The sequence below is a fragment of the Carcharhinus amblyrhynchos genome, chromosome 15 (genome assembly GCF_965287045.1).
Source record: "Carcharhinus amblyrhynchos chromosome 15, sCarAmb.v2.hapA, whole genome shotgun sequence".
NCBI classification, from domain to species: Eukaryota; Metazoa; Chordata; class Chondrichthyes; order Carcharhiniformes; family Carcharhinidae; genus Carcharhinus; species Carcharhinus amblyrhynchos.
Window position 1 is genome coordinate 76,159,979 of NC_137338.1, and position 24,506 is coordinate 76,184,484.

General features: G+C 50.0%; 1 protein-coding gene and 1 non-coding gene across 2 annotated transcripts in view; both read right to left on the bottom strand.

Annotated features, from left to right (window-relative positions):
* The window catches only part of LOC145352890 (guanylate cyclase soluble subunit beta-2-like), a 48,031-nt gene that overhangs the window by 12,344 nt on the left and 11,181 nt on the right, over positions 1-24,506 (bottom strand). Inside the window, exons 4-11 of the mRNA XM_080203191.1 lie at positions 22,700-22,799; positions 19,690-19,880; positions 17,853-17,964; positions 15,737-15,840; positions 12,830-13,049; positions 10,078-10,398; positions 2,152-2,300; positions 1,108-1,254 (exon numbers count right to left, since the gene is read on the bottom strand). Coding sequence (XP_080059317.1) covers positions 1,108-1,254; positions 2,152-2,300; positions 10,078-10,398; positions 12,830-13,049; positions 15,737-15,840; positions 17,853-17,964; positions 19,690-19,880; positions 22,700-22,799 — 1,344 coding nt within the window. The remainder of the gene's footprint in view (positions 1-1,107; positions 1,255-2,151; positions 2,301-10,077; positions 10,399-12,829; positions 13,050-15,736; positions 15,841-17,852; positions 17,965-19,689; positions 19,881-22,699; positions 22,800-24,506) is intronic.
* On the bottom strand, positions 22,268-22,340 carry trnaf-gaa (transfer RNA phenylalanine (anticodon GAA)). Its single transcript has one exon. It is a non-coding gene; the product is annotated as a tRNA-Phe (tRNA).

Sequence of the window (24,506 nt, forward strand, 5' to 3'; positions counted from 1 at the left end):
TTAAAACGGCTGTCCAGTTCCCATGATGCTAGTGGGAGCTGATCTCTATATTTAATGATGGCCTCCCTGCCCCCACCTTGTGTGTGAGTCCTTGCTGCCTGAAATTTAGGCCAGGGGTAAGCCTCTTTACTTTAACTATCTGTCTGTTTGATTCTACCAGACCCAGGGAGCTAAACGCACTGCCTGAGATTTGTAGTCCCGCATGACCCTCTCTTCTTAGAGATCTTCTACATCTGAGAATGGAAAACCTGATGGGAGACTGGTCAAGGCAACAGGAACATAATAAGAACATAAGAAATAGGAGCAGGAGTAGGCCATCTAGCCCTTCGAGCCTGCCCCGCCATTCAATAAGATCATGGCTGATCTGATAGTGGATCAGTTCCACCTTCCCGCTTTCTCCCCATAACCCTTAATTCACCTGTCTATCAGAAAACTGTCTACCCGTGACTTAAATATATTTAGCGAGGCAGCCTCCGCCACTTCAATGGGCAGAGAATTCCAGAGATTCACCGCCCTTTGAGTGAAGAAGTTCTTAACTGCCCCCCCCCTTACCTTGAGGCTGTGCCCTCTAGTCCTGCTGTCCTTTCTAAGCGGGGAGAATCTCTCTACCTCTACCCTATCCATCCCCTTCATCATCTTATAGGTCTCAATAAGATCCCCCCTCAGCCTTCTAAACTCCAACGAGTACAGACCCAGTCTATTCAGTCTCTCTTCATAAGCTAATCACTTTAAATAATGACTTTATTAATCACTTTATTCAAAGGATTTTATTTAAAGGATAATCACTTTCAATAATTGGAATACATCTGTATCCCCCATCACTGATTTTTGAATTGTAGTGAGAATATCCAGGGTTTCAGTTTTGAAAGCTTTGAACAGCCAAGAATGAAAATGCTGTTGGGACCTTGTTGAGTGCGAGAGTAACAAACAGGGACATCATCTGGCACTGCCTGATGGAAGGTGCTTGTAGTCTGACAGCAACCCCATGGTCTGAAGCCTACCCTCAGCCCCAGGAGCTTCACCTTGTGGACATCACTGTGATAGTCGTGCCGAACCCTGAACTAAGTGCCTGTCTATGTGACGCTGAGGGGAGCTCTGGTTTCGTACCTGGATAGAGTCTCCAGTAATCGGATTCTTCACACTTCTTGCTGCCATCCTCATTCCCAGGGCAAAGTTGGCGACTCTCTCCGCGTGGCTGGTCACAGGAATGGGCACGCCTCCGACCACCATGTAGGCATCTCCAATAGTCTCAACCTGCACACAATCCAACATGCATTCACTTACACGGCAAACCAGACAGGGAGCTTTGTGTCTGAACCCTTACGGAACAGGTTCCATCTCAAGACAGGAGGATCTCTGGGCCACAGACAGAAGAACATGGACTTATCCTTTCTCCCCCAGCCTAATCGTGGACTGGCCTGTGTTTTGTGGAGTCTTTCCTCTTGCAAACTTTACATAACATTCAACGTTTTTTCCCAAAATGAGCATTAACATTCCAATTAAAATAACTGGTTAATTTAGGCCACACCAGCAGAGGGAGCTCACTCAGATTATGAGGCCTGGGTGCCAATTGTAAACTCATCCTGGGGCTAAGGTTACCAACTCTTCAGGATTGCTCTGGACTGTCCAGGGATTGAAGGTCAATCTCCAGGACACGGGGGTGTGCAATCTTGGAGGAAAGTCATTAAAGACAGATTTTTAAAAAAAATTCTTTACATATTACTTTTTACCAAATTAAAAATATATTGAAAAGGGAGATAATGGTGGACAGTCAAGCATTGGGTAATGTAACTCTTCACTTTCCAACTGGAGTAGGAAGGCTGTGTGTCACAAATTGGATATTTTGATTGAATAATGGCTGGAAGATGGTGGGGAAATATCATGTTGGCAGCCCTACCTTAGTCTCCTGGATTGGTGCGTGCTGTCCTGATACTGAGCTTGGAAACAGACCTACCCCAGAGATACTGCATATCACTGACCACTGACATCATGTGGCTGAAGGAAGCTTCATATGGTTAAAGTTTCCACTTTTATTTTGAGGATTAGTAATTTGGTGTCTGCCCAATCTAAAAATCTCTCCTGCTTATGGAGATGGGCTGGTGGTCTCCATGTTGAGGCCTTCTCCTTAGTTACTAACGGTGCTTGACTCACCTTGTAAACACCATGGACTGTCGTTATACGATCAAATCGGGAGTACATGGAGTTGAGCATGTGGACAATCTGAATAGGCTCACAGGCAGCGCAGATATTGGTAAAAGTCACTACGTCACTGAAGAGGATGGTGCATTCTTTGAAATCTCCTGAAGCAAAGCACAGACCGGTGTCACCGCATTTATCACCCCCGACCTGTGTCACCGCATTTATCACCCCCGACCTGTGTCACCGCAGTTATCACCCCCGACCTGTGTCACCACACCATTCACCCCCGACCTGTGTCACCGCAGTTATCACCCCCGACCTGTGTCACCGCACCATTCACCCCCGGCCTGTGTCACCGCATTTATCACCCCCAACCTGTGTCACCACACCATTCACCCCCGGCCTGTGTCACCGCATTTATCACCCCCAACCTGTGTCACCACACCATTCACCCCCGACCTGTGTCACCGCATTTATCACCCCCAACCTGTGTCACCGCACCATTCATCCCCGACCTGTGTCACCGCATTTATCACCCCCAACCTGTGTCACCGCACCATTCACCCCCGACCTGTGTCACCGCATTTATCACCCCCAACCTGTGTCACCACACCATTCACCCCCGACCTGTGTCACCGCACCATTCACCCTCAACCTGTGTCACCGCACCATTCACCCCCGACCTGTGTCACCACACCATTCACCCCCGACCTGTGTCACCACACCATTCACCCCCGGCCTGTGTCACCACACCATTCACCCCCGGCCTGTGTCACCGCATTTATCACCCCCAACCTGTGTCACCACACCATTCACCCCCGGCCTGTGTCACCGCACCATTCACCCCCGACCTGTGTCACCACACCATTCACCCCCGACCTGTGTCACCGCATTTATCACCCCCGACCTGTGTCACCGCATTTATCACCCCCAACCTGTGTCACCGCATTTATCACCCCCGACCTGTGTCACCGCAGTTATCACCCCCGACCTGTGTCACCGCACCATTCACCCCCGACCTGTGTCACCACATTTATCACCCCCAACCTGTGTCACCGCATTTATCACCCCCGACCTGTGTCACCGCAGTTATCACCCCCGACCTGTGTCACCGCATTTATCACCCCCAACCTGTGTCACCGCAGTTATCACCCCCGACCTGTGTCACCGCACCATTCACCCCCAACCTGTGTCACCACATTTATCACCCCCAACCTGTGTCACCGCATTTATCACCCCCAACCTGTGTCACCGCATTTATCACCCCCAACCTGTGTCACCGCATTTATCACCCCCAACCTGTGTCACCGCATTTATCACCCCCAACCTGTGTCACCGCATTTATCACCCCCAACCTGTGTCACCGCACCATTCACCCCCAACCTGTGTCACCGCACCATTCACCCCCGACCTGTGTCACCGCACCATTCACCCCCGACCTGTGTCACCACACCATTCACCCCCGACCTGTGTCACCGCATTTATCACCCCCGACCTGTGTCACCGCATTTATCACCCCCGACCTGTGTCACCGCATTTATCACCCCCGACCTGTGTCACCGCATTTATCACCCCCGACCTGTGTCACCGCATTTATCACCCCCGACCTGTGTCACCGCACCATTCACCCCCAACCTGTGTCACCGCACCATTCACCCCCAACCTGTGTCACCGCAGTTATCACCCCCGACCTGTGTCACCGCACCATTCACCCCCGACCTGTGTCACCGCATTTATCACCCCCGACCTGTGTCACCGCACCATTCACCCCCGACCTGTGTCACCGCATTTATCACCCCCGACCTGTGTCACCGCACCATTCACCCCCGACCTGTGTCACCGCATTTATCACCCCCAACCTGTGTCACCGCATTTATCACCCCCAACCTGTGTCACCGCATTTATCACCCCCAACCTGTGTCACCGCATTTATCACCCCCAACCTGTGTCACCGCACCATTCACCCCCAACCTGTGTCACCGCACCATTCACCCCCGACCTGTGTCACCGCACCATTCACCCCCGACCTGTGTCACCGCACCATTCACCCCCGACCTGTGTCACCGCACCATTCACCCCTGACCTGTGTCACCGCACCATTCACCCCCGACCTGTGTCACCACACCATTCACCCCCGACCTGTGTCACCGCACCATTCACCCCCAACCTGTGTCACCGCACCATTCACCCCCGACCTGTGTCACCGCAGTTATCACCCCCGACCTGTGTCACCGCACCATTCACCCCCGACCTGTGTCACCGCACCATTCACCCCCGACCTGTGTCACCGCACCATTCACCCCCGACCTGTGTCACCGCACCATTCACCCCCGACCTGTGTCACCGCACCATTCACCCCCGACCTGTGTCACCGCAGTTATCACCCCCGACCTGTGTCACCACACCATTCACCCCCGACCTGTGTCACCACACCATTCACCCCCGACCTGTGTCACCACACCATTCACCCCCGACCTGTGTCACCGCATTTATCACCCCCGACCTGTGTCACCACATTTATCACCCCCGACCTGTGTCACCGCACCATTCACCCCCAACCTGTGTCACCGCACCATTCACCCCCGACCTGTGTCACCGCACCATTCACCCCCGACCTGTGTCACCGCACCATTCACCCCCGACCTGTGTCACCGCATTTATCACCCCCGACCTGTGTCACCGCACCATTCACCCCCGACCTGTGTCACCGCACCATTCACCCCCGACCTGTGTCACCGCACCATTCACCCCCGACCTGTGTCACCGCATTTATCACCCCCGACCTGTGTCACCGCACCATTCACCCCCGACCTGTGTCACCGCACCATTCACCCCCGACCTGTGTCACCGCACCATTCACCCCCGACCTGTGTCACCGCAGTTATCACCCCCGACCTGTGTCACCGCACCATTCACCCCCGACCTGTGTCACCGCACCATTCACCCCCCGACCTGTGTCACCGCATTTATCACCCCCGACCTGTGTCACCGCACCATTCACCCCCGACCTGTGTCACCGCATTTATCACCCCCGACCTGTGTCACCGCACCATTCACCCCCGACCTGTGTCACCGCATTTATCACCCCCGACCTGTGTCACCGCATTTATCACCCCCGACCTGTGTCACCGCACCATTCACCCCCAACCTGTGTCACCGCACCATTCACCCCCGACCTGTGTCACCGCACCATTCACCCCCGACCTGTGTCACCGCAGTTATCACCCCCGACCTGTGTCACCGCACCATTCACCCCCGACCTGTGTCACCGCAGTTATCACCCCCGACCTGTGTCACCGCACCATTCACCCCCGACCTGTGTCACCGCAGTTATCACCCCCGACCTGTGTCACCGCACCATTCACCCCCGACCTGTGTCACCGCACCATTCACCCCCGACCTGTGTCACCGCATTTATCACCCCCGACCTGTGTCACCGCATTTATCACCCCCGACCTGTGTCACCGCATTTATCACCCCCGACCTGTGTCACCACACCGTTTACCCCCGACCTGTGTCACCGCATTTATCACCCCCGACCTGTGTCACCGCACCATTCACCCCCGACCTGTGTCACCACACCATTCACCCCCGACCTGTGTCACCGCATTTATCACCCCCGACCTGTGTCACCACATTTATCACCCCCGACCTGTGTCACCGCACCATTCATCCCCCGACCTGTGTCACCACATTTATCACCCCCGACCTGTGTCACCACATTTATCACCCCCGACCTGTGTCACCGCACCATTCACCCCCGACCTGTGTCACCGCATTTATCACCCCCGACCTGTGTCACCACACCATTCACCCCCGACCTGTGTCACCACACCATTCACCCCCGACCTGTGTCACCACACCATTCACCCCCGACCTGTGTCACCACACCATTCACCCCCGACCTGTGTCACCACACCATTCACCCCCGACCTGTGTCACCACACCATTCACCCCCGACCTGTGTCACCACACCGTTCACCCCCGACCTGTGTCACCGCACCGTTCACCCCCGACCTGTGTCACCGCACCGTTCACCCCCGACCTGTGTCACCGCACCATTCACCCCCGACCTGTGTCACCGCACCATTCACCCCCGACCTGTGTCACCGCACCATTCACCCCTGACCGGTGTCACCGCATTTATCACCCCCGACCTGTGTCACCGCACCATTCACCCCCGACCTGTGTCACCGCACCATTCACCCCTGACCGGTGTCACCGCATTTATCACCCCCGACCTGTGTCACCACACCATTCACCCCCGACCTGTGTCACCGCATTTATCACCCCCGACCTGTGTCACCACACCATTCACCCCCGACCTGTGTCACCGCACCATTCACCCCCGACCTGTGTCACCGCACCATTCACCCCCGACCTGTGTCACCGCACCATTCACCCCCGACCTGTGTCACCGCATTTATCACCCCCAACCTGTGTCACCGCATTTATCACCCCCAACCTGTGTCACCGCATTTATCACCCCCAACCTGTGTCACCGCACCATTCACCCCCGACCTGTGTCACCACACTGTTCACCCCCGACCTGTGTCACCGCATTTATCACCCCCAACCTGTGTCACCGCACCATTCACCCCCGACCTGTGTCACCACACCATTCACCCCCGACCTGTGTCACCACACCATTCACCCCCGACCTGTGTCACCGCATTTATCACCCCCAACCTGTGTCACCGCACCATTCACCCCCGACCTGTGTCACCGCACCATTCACCCCCGACCTGTGTCACCGCACCATTCACCCCCGACCTGTGTCACCGCACCATTCACCCCCGACCTGTGTCACCGCACCATTCACCCCCGACCTGTGTCACCGCACCATTCACCCCCGACCTGTGTCACCGCACCATTCACCCCCGACCTGTGTCACCGCACCATTCACCCCCGACCTGTGTCACCGCACCATTCACCCCCGACCTGTGTCACCGCACCATTCACCCCCGACCTGTGTCACCGCACCATTCACCCCCGACCTGTGTCACCGCACCATTCACCCCCGACCTGTGTCACCGCACCATTCACCCCCGACCTGTGTCACCGCACCATTCACCCCCGACCTGTGTCACCGCACCATTCACCCCCGACCTGTGTCACCGCACCATTCACCCCCGACCTGTGTCACCGCACCATTCACCCCCGACCTGTGTCACCGCACCATTCACCCCCGACCTGTGTCACCGCATTTATCACCCCCGACCTGTGTCACCGCATTTATCACCCCCGACCTGTGTCACCGCACCATTCACCCCCGACCTGTGTCACCGCACCATTCACCCCCGACCTGTGTCACCGCACCATTCACCCCCGACCTGTGTCACCGCACCATTCACCCCCGACCTGTGTCACCGCACCATTCACCCCCGACCTGTGTCACCGCACCATTCACCCCCGACCTGTGTCACCGCACCATTCACCCCCGACCTGTGTCACCGCATTTATCACCCCCGACCTGTGTCACCGCACCATTCACCCCCGACCTGTGTCACCGCACCGTTCACCCCCGACCTGTGTCACCGCACCGTTCACCCCCGACCTGTGTCACCGCACCATTCACCCCTGACCTGTGTCACCGCATTTATCACCCCCGACCTGTGTCACCGCACCATTCACCCCCCACCTGTTGAGTTCATTCTCTACCACAGGTGGCCAGCCATCCTGCATTGCCTCACAGTCTCCAGGAGTTAATCTCAGGGGCACTGTTACATTCAAACCCAGTGGAAAAGTCATCAAACATCTAGCTTGTTATTTTCCATTTAACTGAACAGTTTGTTCATTAGTTTGAAAAGTTTTGGAGGGCGATAAAGGCTATTTGATCGTCAAGACTCGCCCAATTGGGTAGTGAAGAGTCTAATCATTTTACCATTGGTGGGGAAAAGCAGGATGAACTATTAACTGACCAATGGTAGGGGATTGGGGATAGATGGTTGGAGGCTGTTGATGAGACCTCCAAACTGCTGATGGTGGCACAGTGGGTTAGCACTGCTGCCTCACAGTGCCAGGGACCCAGGTTCAATTCCCAGCTTGGGTCACTGTCTGTGTGGAATTTGCACATTCTCCCCGTGTCTGCGTGGGTTTCCTCTGGGTGCTTCGGTTTCCTCCCACAGTCTGAAAGACGTGCTGGTTAGGGTGCATTGACCCAAACAGGGGCCGGACTAGGGGAATTTCACAATAACTTCATTGCAATGTTAATGTAAGCCTTACTTGTGGCACTAATACATAGAAGGAAACATTAGTTTGTATGTGGGGGAGGTGGAGAGAGAGAGGTAGTTAGTTTGCTGTTTGCTTTTGTTTAGATGGCTGAGATTATACAAACTGACCTTTCACCTCTTGGGTTGGGGTTCAGGGTCAGGTCAGACTGTGTGGGGATGAGGATTTCTCCGGGCAGTTCACCATGGGAAATGAGTCTGTTCCAGGAAACCTTGCCTTCATGTACCTCAGAGTGTCCGAAAGCACTTTGCAGCCAATGAAGTGCTATCGTAGGGAGTTACTGCTGTAACGAAGGAAAGGCAGCAGCCAGTTTGTGCACAGCAAGCTCCCACAAACAGCAATGAGATAATCAGCAGGTAATCACCTTCAGTAAAGCAGTGGGAAAATAAATATTGGTTTGGATGTGAGAAGAACTGTCACACTCTTCAAAACAGGGGCTGTGAAGGGCTTTAGGCTGGTCTATGGTCATGGAAGGTGCATTAAAAATCATGTTCTGTTTTACAGAACAACTCATCTCCCTTCAGGCTTCCTCTACACATCGAAACATTCCAAAAGAGCATCAAGAGTGGGAAAACACTAACTTCCCGCGCCCTGATTTAATAGTTATTCGATTCTTCTGGACTCAAGTCACATAAGATCATAAGAACCTGGAGCAGGAGTAGGCCATCGGGCCCCTCGGGCCTGCTCCACCATTCAATAAGATCATGGCTGATCTTTTCGTGGACTCAGTTCCACTTACCCGCCCGCTCACCATAACCCTTAATTCTTTTACTGTTCAAAAATTTATCTATCCTTGCCTTAAAAGGGTCACACTCCAGATGGTTAAGGTTATGTCCAGGTTGTCACTCCTGGTACAGACTGAAGGTGTGCTGCACTGTTGGAGGTGCCATCTTTCAGATAAACTGTTAATCCGGTCCCTATCTACACTCTCAGGGTCTAATAGGCCCGCTGACCCTATTTAAGGAGTCAGTGGGGTTCTCCCAGTGTTAGAACCAAAGTTTGTTAATAAAACAGTGTAACTTACCTGGTCATTGTTTGTGGAGGCCAGGTCTTTGAGTGTCTTTAAGACAGAGACAGATAGGTTCTTGATTAATAAGGGATTGGGGTTATGGGGAAAAGGCAGGAGAATGGGGATGAGATATCAGCCAGGATTGAATGGAGGAGCAGAGTCAATGGGCTGAGTGGCCTAATTCTGCTCCTATGTCTTATGGTCTAGTGGGACCTCACGGTATAATTGTCTGCAACATCTTCCACATCACAACAATGAAAACTCTTCAAAAGGTATGTCACTGGCTGGGGAGTGACGTGACGTTCTGTCAGACACTATGAAAATGTGAGCTCTACTCTGACTCTATTGTGAGGGGTGGCACGGTGGCACAGTAGCTGGCACTGCTGACTCACAGCGCCGGGGAGCCGGGTTCGATTCTCAGCTCGGGTCACTGTCTGTGTGAAGTCTGCACATTCTCCCCGTGTCTGCGTGGGTTTCCTCCGGGTGCTCCGGTTTCCTCCCACAGTCCAGAGATGTGCCAGGTTAGGGTGCATTGGCCATGCTAAATTCTCCCTCAGTGTACCCGAACAGGCGCTGGACTGTGGCGACGGGGGGGGAGGGCGGATTTCACCGTAACTTCATTGCAGTGTTAACGTAAGCCTTACTTGTGACTAATAACTAATGTTTTTCACCTTTCCTGTCGAGCCAGTGGTGTTTACCTGCTTCTACCCTCTTGCCTTCCTTCAGCTGATTGGCCACGTGTTCCGGGAGCATGGCGTACAGCAGTACCTCAGTCTTCTTCTTTTCCACCTCCAGGTTCTTGGACAGGATCCTCAGCTCCTCCTTCTTGCGTTCGAGCTGATTGGAGAGCTCGATCTCGGCCAGCCTCTGCTGGTTAAGGAGGATGAGATCTCGGGTCGTGTCGTGCTGGGCAATGTCAGCGATGTGCATCTTCCTCTCCTCCAGCTCCTGCAGGCAGCGCAGTTGTGGCGAGCACAGGTAAATCATGCACTGGATCGCTCCCATCCACAGCATCTGTCCTGAGGGAAAGATAGAAAAGTCCATCCTGGATCAGAGTCCCGCCAGCTGGGAAATGCTGCTGGCAAACTGTAACCGGTAACCCTCACATTTCCCATGCCAGACCATAGTGCCTTGTCACACTGTAGGTTAAAGCTCCAGTGGCTAGGTTTAGTCTCACACCCCCTGGTACTGACCTTGCCGCTGTCACTGGGAGGCCGTCTCCTTTGCCTAGAACAGGCTGGCACAAATACCACTATAAACTCATAACATCACAAGAGATTGGAGCAGCATTAGGCCGTTCAGCCCATCGAGTCTGTTCCACCATTCAATCAAAGCTGATAAGTTTCTCAATCCCATTCTTCCACCATAACCTTTGATCCCCTTTCCAATCAAAAACCTGACTATCTGTGTCTGGCGGCACGGTGGTTCGCACTGCTGCCTCACAGCACCAGGGACCCGGCTTGGGTCATGTTCTCCCCGTGTCTGTGTGGGTTCCCGCCCACAGTCTGAAAGACGTGTTGGCTAGATGACCCAAACAGGCGCCAGAGTGTGGCCACTAGGGGAGTTTCACAGTAACTTCATTGCAGTGTTAATGTAAGTCTTACTTGTGACGAATAAATAAACTTTTTAAAGACACTCAATGACCTGGCCTCCATAGCCTTCTGTAGCAATGAATTCCATTGATTCAGCACCCTCTGGCTGATGAAATTCCTCCTCATCTTGGTTCTAAAAGCTTTACTCCAAGGTTATACCCTTGGATCCTTGTCTCTCCTATTAATGGAAACATCCTCTCCATGTTCAGTCTATCCAGACCTTTCTGTATTCTGTAGGTTTCAATGAGATCCCCTCTCACCTTTCTATACACCATCGAGTACAGACCCAGAGTCCTCAGACATTCCTCATTCTCATGAACCTCCTCTGGACCCCCTCCAAGGCCAACACATCCTTCCTTAGATACAGGGCCCGATATTGGTTGCAATATTCTGAATGGGGTCTGACCAGAGCCTTATACAGCCCTGCTTTGGTATTCTAGTCCTCTCAAAATGAATGCTAACATTGCAATTGCCTTCCTAACTGCCAACCGAACCTGGAAGTTAATCTTAAGAGAATCTACATCCTTTTGCGCTTCCAGTTTCTGAATTCTATCCCCATGTGGAAAGTAGTCTGCACCTCTAGTCCTCCTACCAAAGTGCATAACCTCACGTTGTAATCCATCTCCAGGACTCCCCTACTATTTCTAACAAATAACACCCCATTTCCCCCCCTCATCCATACTTCCCGTCCCCACCCTAACTCACCTCGCATTCTTTGAACAAACTTTAGGTGGTCTCTTGGGGTCTGAGCTGCTTGCCTGGCCTGGACCCCATCAGCTGGGTCTGCCGAATGTAAGAGCTCGGAGCACAGGTAGATCACACGGACCATCAAATCTGCTCTGTCCTTCAGTATGATCATGGACAATCTTCAAAGTTAAAGTTTATTTATTAGTCACAAGTCTGCTTACGTTAACACTGCAATGAAGTTACTGTGAAATTCCCCTAGTTGCCACACTCCAGTGCCTGTTTGGGTACACTGAGGGAGAAGTTAGCATGGCCAATGCACTTAACCAGCATGTCTTTCAGAGGAAACCAGAGCATCCAGAGGGAACCCACATAGACACAGGGAGAATGTACAGGCTTCACACAGACAGTGACACAAGCCTCTAGCAATGAAGGACTAAATCCCATTTACCTTCTTAATTACCTGCTGCACCTGCAAACCAACTCCTTGAGATTCCTGCACAAGGACACCCAGATCCCTCTGCACAGCAGCATGCTGCAACTTTTTACCGTGTTTTACGCTGCTTACCCCCCTAATCTACACATCTTGTGACACTAAAGGACAATTTAGCATGGCCAATGCAGCTAACCCGCACATCCTTGGACTGTGGGAGGAAACCCACGCAGACACGAGGAGAATGTGCAAACTCCACACAGAAAGTGACCCAAGCTGGGAATTGAACCCAGGTCCCTGATGCTGTGAGGCAGCAGTGCTAACCACGGTGCCACCGTGTTACTCCATGATTGTCCATCGCTAACTGCTCTGAGGTGGTGGGTTTGATGCAACTCCATGCTGGCTAGTAAGGTAATCAGAGCTGATAAAAGTCATTGCCCTGATACGTTAACTCTCTAACCTGCTGAGCCTTTCCAGAATTCTCATTTTTAACTTCAAGATTATAAGCTCCTTTGGCTAAACTGCTAACCCGATGCCCACTCCCTCTCAGAAGAAGGTGGAAGAGAGAATGTCCGGGGTGCGTGAGGTCCTTAATTATGCTGGCTGCTTTGCCGAGGCAGCAGGAAGTGTGGACAGAGTCAGTGGATGGGAGGCTGGATTGCGAGATGGGCTGGGCTGAAGCATGATATGGGAGTTTGACACAGACTCACGTGCTATTCAGCTGAAGGTTCTGAATTGTACCTCGGAGCTTCAGCATTGGTTGAGTTCTCCAAGACTTTGGCATCATTTCTCTCCGCGCCTCGAGTACAAACTGACTGTTGATAAATTTCCGAATGCTGGAAATGGTGAAGGGCACTGCAGGGTGGGTGATGGTGAAGTATTCATCAACTCCAACCTCTCCTGTTTGCAGCAACCCAGGCACGTGCTTCTGGATATTCACGCCCGCCTGCTTGACCTTTAGCTGTCGCAATAAGAAAGTAGCTTCTGTCAGTGTTTTCCGATATGGAGAAATTCTCTCAGCCGTTAATCAATATAGTCCCTAAAGGATAAAAGCAAATTACTGCGGATGCTGGAATCGGGAACCAAAAGAGAAGATGCTGGAAAATCTCGGCAGGTCTGGCAGCATCTGTAAGGAGAGGAAAGAGCTGACGTTTCGAGTCCAGGTGACCCTTTGTCAAAGCTAAAAGGCAGAGAAAGTGGGAGATATTTATACTGTGGGGGGAGGGAATGGAAGATGAATCATAGACACAGAAACCAGGGGAAAGGCTGCTAATGGCAGCTCGGCATTTTACAGCCTCCCGTCTCAATATCGAATTCAACAACCACCTCCACCCCTTCGTTTTCATTTTGTTTATTTTTTTACTGTTCTCTACCTTTCATTTCTTTACTGTCTTTCTTCATTTTTCTTCCTCCCGACTCTTTCCCCCTACGTTATCCCCCCTTTCCTTACCTTTTCTCCCCACTTTGCTTCCCCTCTCCCTCTTTTTTCTCCATTTTATCTCCCTCCCACCCATCCCCCTCACCCCATCTCTCACAGATTACCCTCTGGTATCAGCTTCTCTGGTGTTTGGCCATTCGCACTCTTTATCCTCTCTACAGGCTGCCATTAGCAGCCTTTTCTCCCTGTTTCTGTGGCTATGACTCATCTTGGGCGGCACAGTAGCACAGTTGGGTGGCACGGTGGCACAGTGGTTAGCACGGCTGCTTCACAGCTCCAGGGTCCTGGGTTCGATTCCCGGCTTGGATCACTGTCTGTGTGGAGTTTGCACATTCTCCTCATGTCTGTGTGGGTTTCCTCCGGGTACTCGCGTTTCCTCCCACAGTTTGAAAGATGTGCGGGTTAGGTTGATTGGCCATGCTAAAAAAATTGCCCTTAGTGCTCCGAGGGGTGTAGGTTAGAGGGATTAGTGGGTAAAATATGTAGAGATATGGGGACAAGGCCTGGATGGGATTATGGTCAGTGCAGACTCGATGGGCTGAATGGCCTCTTTCTGTACTGTAGGGTTTCTAAATGTAATGTCTCATTACTAGCATCAAGGGATTCAATTTAATAACGAACTTATCCCCCAGCCATAGATTAGGGTAGTACTCACACTACCATAGTCGTGAGGTGAGATGCTGACATTGGACTGAGGTGGGCACAATAAGGAGACATCTCCCAACTACTCCTCTGGTCAGAAGCTCAGTCCCAGACACTAATCTAGACTGGAACTCTAGTCAGTACTGAGGGAGTGCCGCACTGTCAGAGATGCTGGGTGGGATTTTCCAGCCACACACATCCCCAAGGCTGGAAATCCCTGTCCGAGGTCAATGGGCCATTGAATGGCCTGCCCAATTTTCTGTCTGGCCCGTTACAATTCCCAGGGAGGGCAGCAGCAGAAAATCTCGCCTGCTCTCTTTAGGGTGTAGCATTAAGCCAAGATCCCGCCTGTTCTCTCAGGTGGACCTAATCCCCAGAATCCTACCAGGCCGACTGCCACGGGAATCGGAGCGGGCGAGGGGCGGACAGTGGGAAGGTCTGTTGGCCTCAGGTGGGACTTTCCGGTCTCGGGTTAAGTGAGGCTATAAAATTCCGCCTGTAGGATCCCCTGGCATTATTTCGAAGGGGCAAAGATCTCTCTCTTCATGCCTAACATTTATCCATCAGCTAACATGGTCATTTATCCGATTGGGATTTGTAGCACGAGAAAATGATCTGGAAAATTTCCCTGTGATAACAGTGCCCACAACTCATAAAGGTCTTTCACTGGGGCGGCGCGGTGGCACAGTGGTTAGCACTGCTGCTTCACAGTGCCAGGGACCAGGGTTCAACGCCAGCCTTGGGTCACTGTCAGTGCAGAGTCTGCACATTCTCCCCGTGTCAGCTAGGGTTTCCTCCGGGTGCTCCGGTTTCCTCCCACAGTTCAAATATGTGTGGGTTAAGTGGATTGGCCATGATAAATTGACCCTTAGTGTCAGGGGGATTAGCAGGGTAAATATGTAGGGTTACAGGAATAAGGCCTAGGTAGGATTGTAGTCAGTACAGACTCAATGGGCTGAATGGCCTCTTTCTGCACTATAAAGATTCTATGAATTGGCTGTAAAATGCTTTTGGTGTGTACTGAGGTTGTGCAAAGTAATTAATGTCATTCTTTACTTCATAATCCCATATCCCCAGTTTAAAAACAGTTTATTTATTAGTGTCACAAGTAGGCTTACATTAACACTGCAATGAAGTTACTGTGAAAATCCCCTAGTTGCCACACTCTGGTGCCTGCGTGGGTACACTGAGGGAGAATTTAGCATGGCCAATCCACCTAACCACCATGTCTTTTGGAGTGTGGGAGGAAACCCACACAGACACGGGGAGAACATGCAGACTCCACGCAGGTTGCCATACCAGTAAAGATAAATTCTGAATCTATTTACGGACGCCATCAAACTGTTCCTGCAGATCCCTGGACTTTGCCCACAGCTCCCCCAGCACAGAGACAGTGGGCCGAATGGTCTCTTTTTACGCCATAACTTTTCCATGGTTCTACCTCAACACCACCCCACTCCCTCCCTCCCGACCCCCCCACTCCGGTTTAATATACTCTGGAAATTTCAATATTGACTTCCTGAATCCAAACCAATAAAACCAGTCAGGAACAGCACAGGAAGGTTTACCTTCTCATCAAAGACAATATGGAAAGGAAAAGCATTGCAGAAAGCCTTTGTATCCATCCACAGTCTCTCCGGATAAATTGGTTCAAAAGAACTTTGTAAATTACCTAGAAATAGGAACACACGGAGTAATTAATATCCTTTTCTGCACAATCCCAGTGACTTATTTTTTATATAACTCATTACGGGAGGAAAGGCAATCTTTTCATTCTGAAGTGACTGTGATGGTATCTTTTGTAGGTGAACTTAATTTAAGTTCATTTATATATTAGTGTTACAAGTAAGCTTGCATTAACACAGCTTCTACCCTGCTGCCATTGGGCTTTTGAATGGATCTACCTTGCATTAAGTTGATCTTTCTCTACACCCTAGCTATGACTGTAACACTACATTCTGCACTCTCTTGTTATCTTCTCTATGAATGGTATGCTCTGTCTGTGTAGTGCACAAGCAATACTTTTTACTGTATGCTAATACACGTGACAATAATAAATCAAATAAAATCAAATCTCCCAATCTCTACCCCCCCAGTCTCTCTGCCCACCTTTACCCGCCCAGTCTCTCTGCCCACCTCTACCCCGAGTCTCTCTCCCCATCTTGGCTCTCCCTGTCTCTTGCCCCATCTCTATCCCCTAGTCTCTCTCTCCATCTCTAGCCCCCCCCCCGCAAATCTCTCTCCCCAGTCTCTCCCCATTTCTACCCCCCAGCCTCTCCTCATCTCTAGCTCCCCCAGTCTCTCTCCCCATCTTTACCCCGCAGTCTTTCCCCAGGTTTACCTCACAGTCTCTCCCCATTTCTACACCCCCCAGTCTCTCTCCCCATCTCTCCCCACAGCCTCTCCTCATCTCTACCCCCCAGTCTCTCTCTATCTCTACATCCCACAGTCTCTCTCCCCATCTCTACACCCCGCAGTCTCTCTCTCCATCTCTCCCCATAGTTTCTCCCCATTTCTACCCCTCAGTCTCTCCCCATCTCTACACCCCCCAGTCTCTCTCCCCATCTCCCCATTCTCTTCCCATTTCTACCCCCCAGTGACTCCCCATCTCTACACCCCCCAGTCTCGCTCCCTATCTCTACATCCCCCAGTCTCGCTCCCCATCTCTACATCCCCCAGTGTCTCCCCATCTCTACATCCCCCAGTCTCGCTCCCCATCTCTCCATCCCCCAGTCTCGCTCCCCATCTCTACATCCCCCAGTCTCGCTCCCCATCTCTACATCCCCCAGTCTCGCTCCCCATCTCTACATCCCCCAGTCTCGCTCCCCATCTCTACATCCCCCAGTCTCGCTCCCCATCTCTACATCCCCCAGTCTCGCTCCCCATCTCTACATCCCCCAGTCTCGCTCCCCATCTCTACATCCCCCAGTCTCGCTCCCCATCTCTCCATCCCCCAGTCTCGCTCCCCATCTCTACATCCCCCAGTCTCGCTCCCCATCTCTACATCCCCCAGTCTCGCTCCCCATCTCTACATCCCCCAGTCTCGCTCCCCATCTCTACATCCCCCAGTCTCGCTCCCCATCTCTACATCCCCCAGTCTCGCTCCCCATCTCTACATCCCCCAGTCTCGCTCCCCATCTCTCCATCCCCCAGTCTCGCTCCCCATCTCTACCCCCCAGTCTCTCCCCATCTCTACCCCCCAGTCTCACTCCCCATCTCTACCCCCCAGTCTCTCCCCATCTCTACTCCCCAGCCTCTCCCCATCTCTACCCCCCAGTCTCTCCCCATCTCTACCCCCCAGTCTCTCCCCACCTCTACCCCTCCCCCCAGTCTCTCTTTCCCTAGTCTCCTCCTCGTCTCTCACCCAGCCTAATCTCTCTCCCCGCTCCCCTCTCCATCTCCTCACTCCGTCTCTTCTGTCTGAGGAGGGAGAAGGATAAAGGAAACAGAGCTGGGTAAATGGAGGATGAAGGCTAACACGGGGCGTGGGGACCAGCCCCTGAGTTGCAATTAATTCCATTTGGGTTCCATAATGATCTGAATGTTCTTTAACCAACAGGATTAAAACATCCCTGGAAATTAAGTTGGGAAATCTGAGCAATATAGTGAAAGGCAAGACTATCCAAAGGAGTTCCAGTCCCTTTAATTGCTTTGTGCTTAGTTATTATATAGAGAGGATCATACCTTGGTCAAATCGTACTACGCTCCTGAGAAGGTCCCAGTGTTTCCTCTTCACTGAGTGGCGTGATAGTGTGAGATATTTCTCCTTCATCTTGTGAAAATACCTCTCAATGTCCTATGATACAAGATAAGAGAGGAAATCAGTTTCTGCAGTAACTTTTCCCTGCAGCTGATTTTTAAAGTAGTGAAAGTTTATTTATTAGTCACAAGTAAGGCTTACGTTAACACTGCAATGAAGTCACTGTGAAATTTCCCTACTTGCCACACTCCCCCTGTTCGGGTCAATGCACCAAACCAATTTCAATTTGAACCAATTCAATTATAATTAGTAAGGGACTCAGAAGCCTGGCGGGAGTGTGGAGTTGAGGACTCTCACAACAGATCAGCCACCATCTCATTGAATGGTGAAGCAGACTCGATGGCCCGAATGGCCTACTTCTGCTCCTGCGTCTTTCGGTGACGGGTGGGCTCCTTTAATAGATCAGTGCCCTTCCCAGTGTTACCCTGTCAGGTTCAACCCGAGGGCGCTGGGGCGAGAAAACCGAAATAAAATTACGAGGGCTTTAAAAAAAAATTTGTTTCCATTTTCTTTGGACACTTTTATTTAATCGGCAATTAAAATATTGGAGCTGGCAGAGGGAGGGCAGGAGCGGGCTACAGGCTGTTTGACTGGCAGTCAAGGAATATCCGAAAAGATAAAGCAAAATCTGTTCATTCTCCACTCGATAGGTGAAGATGGAGTGGCATCAGGATTGACATTGTTATGAGCTTGAGTAGAGTAATTGTAGATTGGTGTTTATAATATTGTAAAATGCAAGGGGGGGGGAAGCAGGGCATGGTGCCTTTAAAAGGGGGTGCTTTCTCTGTGCCTAGATTGTTAAAAAAAACTGCAAGTACAGATAGAGTGCCCAAACTGAAACATTCCTATCATAAGGCCAAGCAGCAGTGTTACCAAGGCTTTCAGGCATCTGAATTTTTTTGAATTTAGCCAATTAAATTTGAATTAGGCACTTAGATACCAAGAACCTATTAAATTTAAATTTGATGGTTTTGGCAACCTAGGACCAATCATATTGTGGGGGATGTTGGGGCATTGGCCATGCTAAATTCTCCCTCAGTGTACCCAAGTAACTACCGGAATGTGGCGACTAGGGGATTGTCATGGTAACTTCATTGCAGTGTTAGAGTAGGACTATCTGTGACTAATAATTAAAATAAATAAATAAGTAGATGTTGATTACAGATGCTGCCAGACCTGCTGAGATTTTCCAGCACTTTCTCTTTTGGTACCTTTTTTAACGTTTGGAGTACTAGTTGCCTGTTTAGTTAAGTTTAATTTTAGTTGGTTTGTTACAGTAAACATTTTAATGTGAAATCTCATCTTTTGGCTAATTCCTTCAGTCATTGGGAAATTGACCTCTTTTTAAGAGTTATCACTCTCTTTGGAAATCGTAATAATATATAAACCTTTAATACACTCATTGCTGAACCCACTCTGTTAAGGAAAGGTTATTCCATGTATATTTAAGCAGTTCTATGGATCTGCAATGTAATGTTTGAAAGCCTAGTGGAAACAGATTCAATAGTAACTTTCAAAAGGAAATTGAAAAGGAACATTGTCAGTGCTATGTGGGAAGGAAGGGATAGGGACTCATTAGAAAGCTTTTCCAAAGAGCTAGTACAGGTATGATAGGCTGAATGGCCCCTTATTTATGCTATTTCATTCTATGATGTAAAAGAATAGAGGATTTGGAAAGATTTGTGTAGTAACCTTGGCAGTTGATGCCCTGTAAGTCTTGAAGATTTGACATCATGAAATTTAGACCCTTGTAAAATCTACCTCTTTATCCAACACTTTTTCCTTGGATCGCACGGTGGTCTCTGGCCTCTCCTTGCATCGCTGTGATACCTTCTTCTGGACCACAAGAAAAACCACATGCTCCATCTTTTCCGTGGATTCTTCTGACTGGTTAAGGATTTCCATCTCCACCTCCGTATCAAAGAAATCTTTGGCCACCGCCTGGATGATCCCTGGAGTTTAAACATTGTGAAGGAGAGGGTGATGTGGCTTCACTGAAACTCACTGGGTAAATATTTAACGTTGCTCCCTTCAGCACAAAGGATCATGTGGAAAGGATATGGACTGATCAGGGAGGGCGGGCTGCTTAGAACCCCTCTCTGATTTGCCACCCAACAGCTTGAGTACGTAATCGAGGTTAACACTCAGGCTGACTGCAGTACATGTAAATGTTTATCTATCTGTCTGCATTTCTTTCTCTCTGGGTTCTGTTAGGGATGCGTTTCCCCTCAGAACATCATCCAGGCCATGGTTAATATCCAGGCTTATGTTAGCGTTGTCTTGAGTAACCGCAATCTAAAGGCACTCAGTCAATTCCTTACAAAACCTGGACATCCAACTCTAGGTCTTTAATTTCTTGTGCACAAGGAGAACTCTCCACGGCCAACACGGGGTGACTCTGAGGTTACAGAGAAACAGCTCAGCCGTTATAGTCAATTACAGCAAATCAGGAACAAGAGATTCTTCACATCTTTCACTGACATACATATTTGCCAATTAAATCCCAGCCTTTCTCATTCAATAAAAGATTGACTTCTGCTAATCCTTCATTTGCGTCACATATCCCCATATCTCGCCTTTGGTATTTGTTATGGAAAAAATCTGGTCTTGCTTGCCCTCTGGTGAAAGCCAAGAAAGGAAAATGTTATGGGGACTTGTGAAGGAATAATTCCTCTTGAAGGTCAGAAAGTCACTACTGTAAAGAGAAAGCATGAAATTTTAATTTGAACACTTTAACTTCCGCATAATTTAACTTCCAAACAATGAAGCTTCAATCTGAACATTTTAACTTCCACACTTACAGGCTAATACTGAGCCCACAATAACTTATTGATTTCATAAACCAATCCACTTTTGTTGCAGGGCAATATCATTTTAAGTTATGATTCTGTTCATATTTTGTTCAATTTCAGTGTAATACGTGCAGAGTTACATAGGCTAAACCCAGAGAACCAGGCCCCACCAGGGGGAAGAAGGGGGTTAACACAGACAGCGAGAGTTCTGCTCTGCTAACAGATAACAGTTAACGCATGCTATCAACTTCGAACACTAATATCGTGCAGGAGATCTCCCTGAGTTATCACGACAATGGGAGAACCAACACTGAGACAGCCAGGGTCCCATATAATCCAGGGAGGTCACAGTCTTCTGGAAAACATGATGACCTAGCAGAGAGAGGGAGCAATTAACACATCCTTGCAGATCGGTTGGGCAAACACCAACACTTTGACATTATCATTGGGTACACGGGAAATGATTAGCAGTGATGTACTGAACAATGTATTTGCATGATGAAATTAAAAGAACCATCCAACTTGAGGAATTAATATGCTAATGTAAAACTTTGCGACACGGGAAAGTATAATAGCCTGTACGAGTCTACAACGGGCAGAGAGAACTCACAGGCGACCTGGGATTTCAGGCTCGAGTTCACCTCTCCCTCGTGCATGTGGAATAAAAACTTATCTTGAAGTTCGACATGGTCTCCGAGCTCGATTTGTTTTATTCCCTCCTGTAACCTTCCTGTACATAATAACACGGTGAATATTAGTGCTGCCAGATAGCACCTTGCTGGAAGATGGGAGTCAGCTGATGGACCCATTGGCGCGAGATTATAAAGTTTAAGTTTATTTCTTAGTGTCACAAGTAAGGGTTACATTAACACTGCAATGAAGTTACTGTGAAAATCCCCCAGTCGTCACACTCCAGCGCCTCTTCGGGTACACTGAGGGAGAATTAAGCATGGCCAATCCACCTAACCATTGCATCTTTCAGACTGTGGGAGGAAACTGGAGCGCCCGGAGGAAACCCATGCAAACATGGGGAGGATGCGCAAACTCCATGCAGACAGTGATCCATGGGTGGGAATTGAACCTGGGTTCCTGGCGCTGTAAAGCAGCAGTACTAATCACTGTGCCACCCACAAATGCGGTGCCAATTAGCAGATAATTGTCTGTGTGGAGTTTGCACATTCTCCGATGTATCTACGTGGGTTTCCTCCAGAGATGTGCAGGTTAGGTGGATTGGCCATGCTAAATTGGCCCTTAGTGTCAGGGGACTAGTGTCGAACTTCAAGATAAGTTTTTATTCCACGTGCACGAGGGAGAGGTGAACTCGAGCCTGAAATCCCAGGTTGCCTGCGAGTTCTCTCTGCTCATTGTAGATTCGTACAGGCTACTATACTTTCTCGTGTCGCAAAGTTTTACATTAGCATATTAATTCCTCAAGTTGGGTGAATGCATGGGGTTATGGTTAGTGCAGACTCGATGGGCCAAATGGCCTCCTTCTGCACTGTAGGGATTCTATTCTATAATAACAAGGAAGTCAGCACTTGGGCTCATGCCAAAACCTGGGATTGAACCAGGGACCTTTAGGTCTTCAGCCTTATGCTCTCCCAACCGAGCTATTTCAGCTCGTATATACTCTGTCTGCTCAATCGAAAAAACCCAAATGAAATAGCAAACAAACAAGAGAATGGCCTTCTTCAGCAAAGTTACATCCTGCGGAGTTACAGCAAGACCATACGGTGAAGAACAAGCATGAAGTTCAGGAACCCCAGCTGCTCTCTGAGCGACCTGCCCAGTGAAGGATAGATCAGCCATCATCTTCTTGAATAGTAGAACAGGCGGAAAGGGTTGGACCTCCAAGGTGCCTTTTCAGGGCTATGTGGGAAGATAGGGAGCGGGGATTCACCTGTACAACAAATTAGAACGTGCGTCCACACTTTCTTATCAAAGGAAAGACAATTGCCAGCTCACCATGTAGTTTTTACCTGGGACAATATGACAGAGCCCTCTTCTATCGGAGTAGTAATGAAGCCACATCTCCCCATCTTCCCTCTTCTCCACTCGAAAAGATGGTGCTCTCATCTCCTAACAATCAGAGAAGACTGAAGCTTTTATCAGCAGACACAGTCACTTTGACAAGTATCTGTTGGAATTTATTTTCAGAGCTGAAATATTAAGGACCATAAATGTTTGAATCTCTGTTTCCAATCGGAGAGTGTAGAAGCAGATTCAAAAGTGACCTCCCGAGGATATACTTGTAAACCCCCAGGTCAGAATCCCAGTGGAAAATAAGGCGCACCCTGTGATACTGGGACAGCACGGTGGCACAGTGGTTAGCAATCCTGGGCCAGGAACCCAGGTTCGATTCCCGGCTTGGGTCACTGTCTGTGTGGAGTTTGCACCTTCTCCCCGTGTCTGCGTGGGTTTCCTCCGGGTGCTCTGGTTTCCTCCCACAGTTCAAAGCCATGTGCGTTAGGTGGATTGGCCGTGTTAAATGGCTGTCAGGGGGAATAGCTAGGATAAATGCATGGGGTTATGGGGACACGGCCTGGGTGGGATTGTGGTTGGTGCAGACTCAATGGGCCAAATGGCCTTCTCCTGCTCTGTGACGATTGTATGATTCTATTAAAATTGGACTTGTGCATTTCCCGACTAAATTCCCTCCCCCTTCTGCTCACAAAACCCACACCTGTCAACATCAGAGTCTCTGACTCCACGGGTAGTCAGATTTGCTGAAGATTTCCTCCATTTTCTGTTTTCATGGTTATTTTAACTCTGTTGTCTCATCCTTCCTGTGCATCCAACCTCTGAATCAGCAGCTCATCGGTTCAATCCCAGAGACTTGTGCTGCAGTCCAGTTCAGGTAGTGAAGGAATGCTGCATTGTCAGAGGTGCTATCTTTTGGGGGTTAGCTTTTAAACCTGGGCTCCATCTGCCCTCTCAGGTGGAGATGTCAAAGAATCAAAGATTTCAAAGAAGATTTTCAGGTCAATATTTAACCCTCGCCAACATTGCTATTTTTATTCATTCATGGCACATGGGCCACCGTGGATTGGCCAGCATTTATTGCCCACCTTAGTTGCCCTTGAAACTGAATGGCTTTCTAGGTCGTTTCAGAGGGCACTTGAAAGCCAACCATGTTGCTGTGGAGTCACAACTAGGCCAGGCCTGGTAAGGTGGATTTCCTTCCCTAAAGGACAAGAGTGAACCAGATGAGCTTTTCCGACAATGGTTTCTTAATTCCAGGCATTTTCTATTGAATTTAAATTCCGCCATCTGCAATGGCGGGATTTGAACCCAGATTCCCAGGACATTAGCTGATTTTCTGGATGATTAGTCCAGCGATAAAACACTAGGCCATCGCCTCCCCTGTCGCTAAAATCAGAAGCACAAAGGGACTTGGGACTTGAGGTTAATGTGCAGGTTCCGTCAGCAGTTAGTGAGGCAAATGCAATGTTGACATTCATGTCAAGAGGGCTAGAATACAAGAGCAGGGATGTACTTCTGAGACTGTATAAGGCTCTAGTCAGACCCCATTTGGAGTATTGTGAGCAGTTTTGGGTCCTGTATCTAAGGGAGGATGTGCTGGCCTTGGAAAGGGTCCAGAGAAGATGATCCCTGGAATGAAGAGCTTGTCGTGTGAGGAACGGTTGAGGGCCCTGGGTCTGTACTCATTGGAGTTTAGAAGGATGGGGGGGGGGATCTTATTGAAACTTACAGGATACTGCGAGGCCTGGATAGGGTGGACGTGGAGAGGATGTTTCTACTAGTAGGAAAAGCTAGAACCAGAGG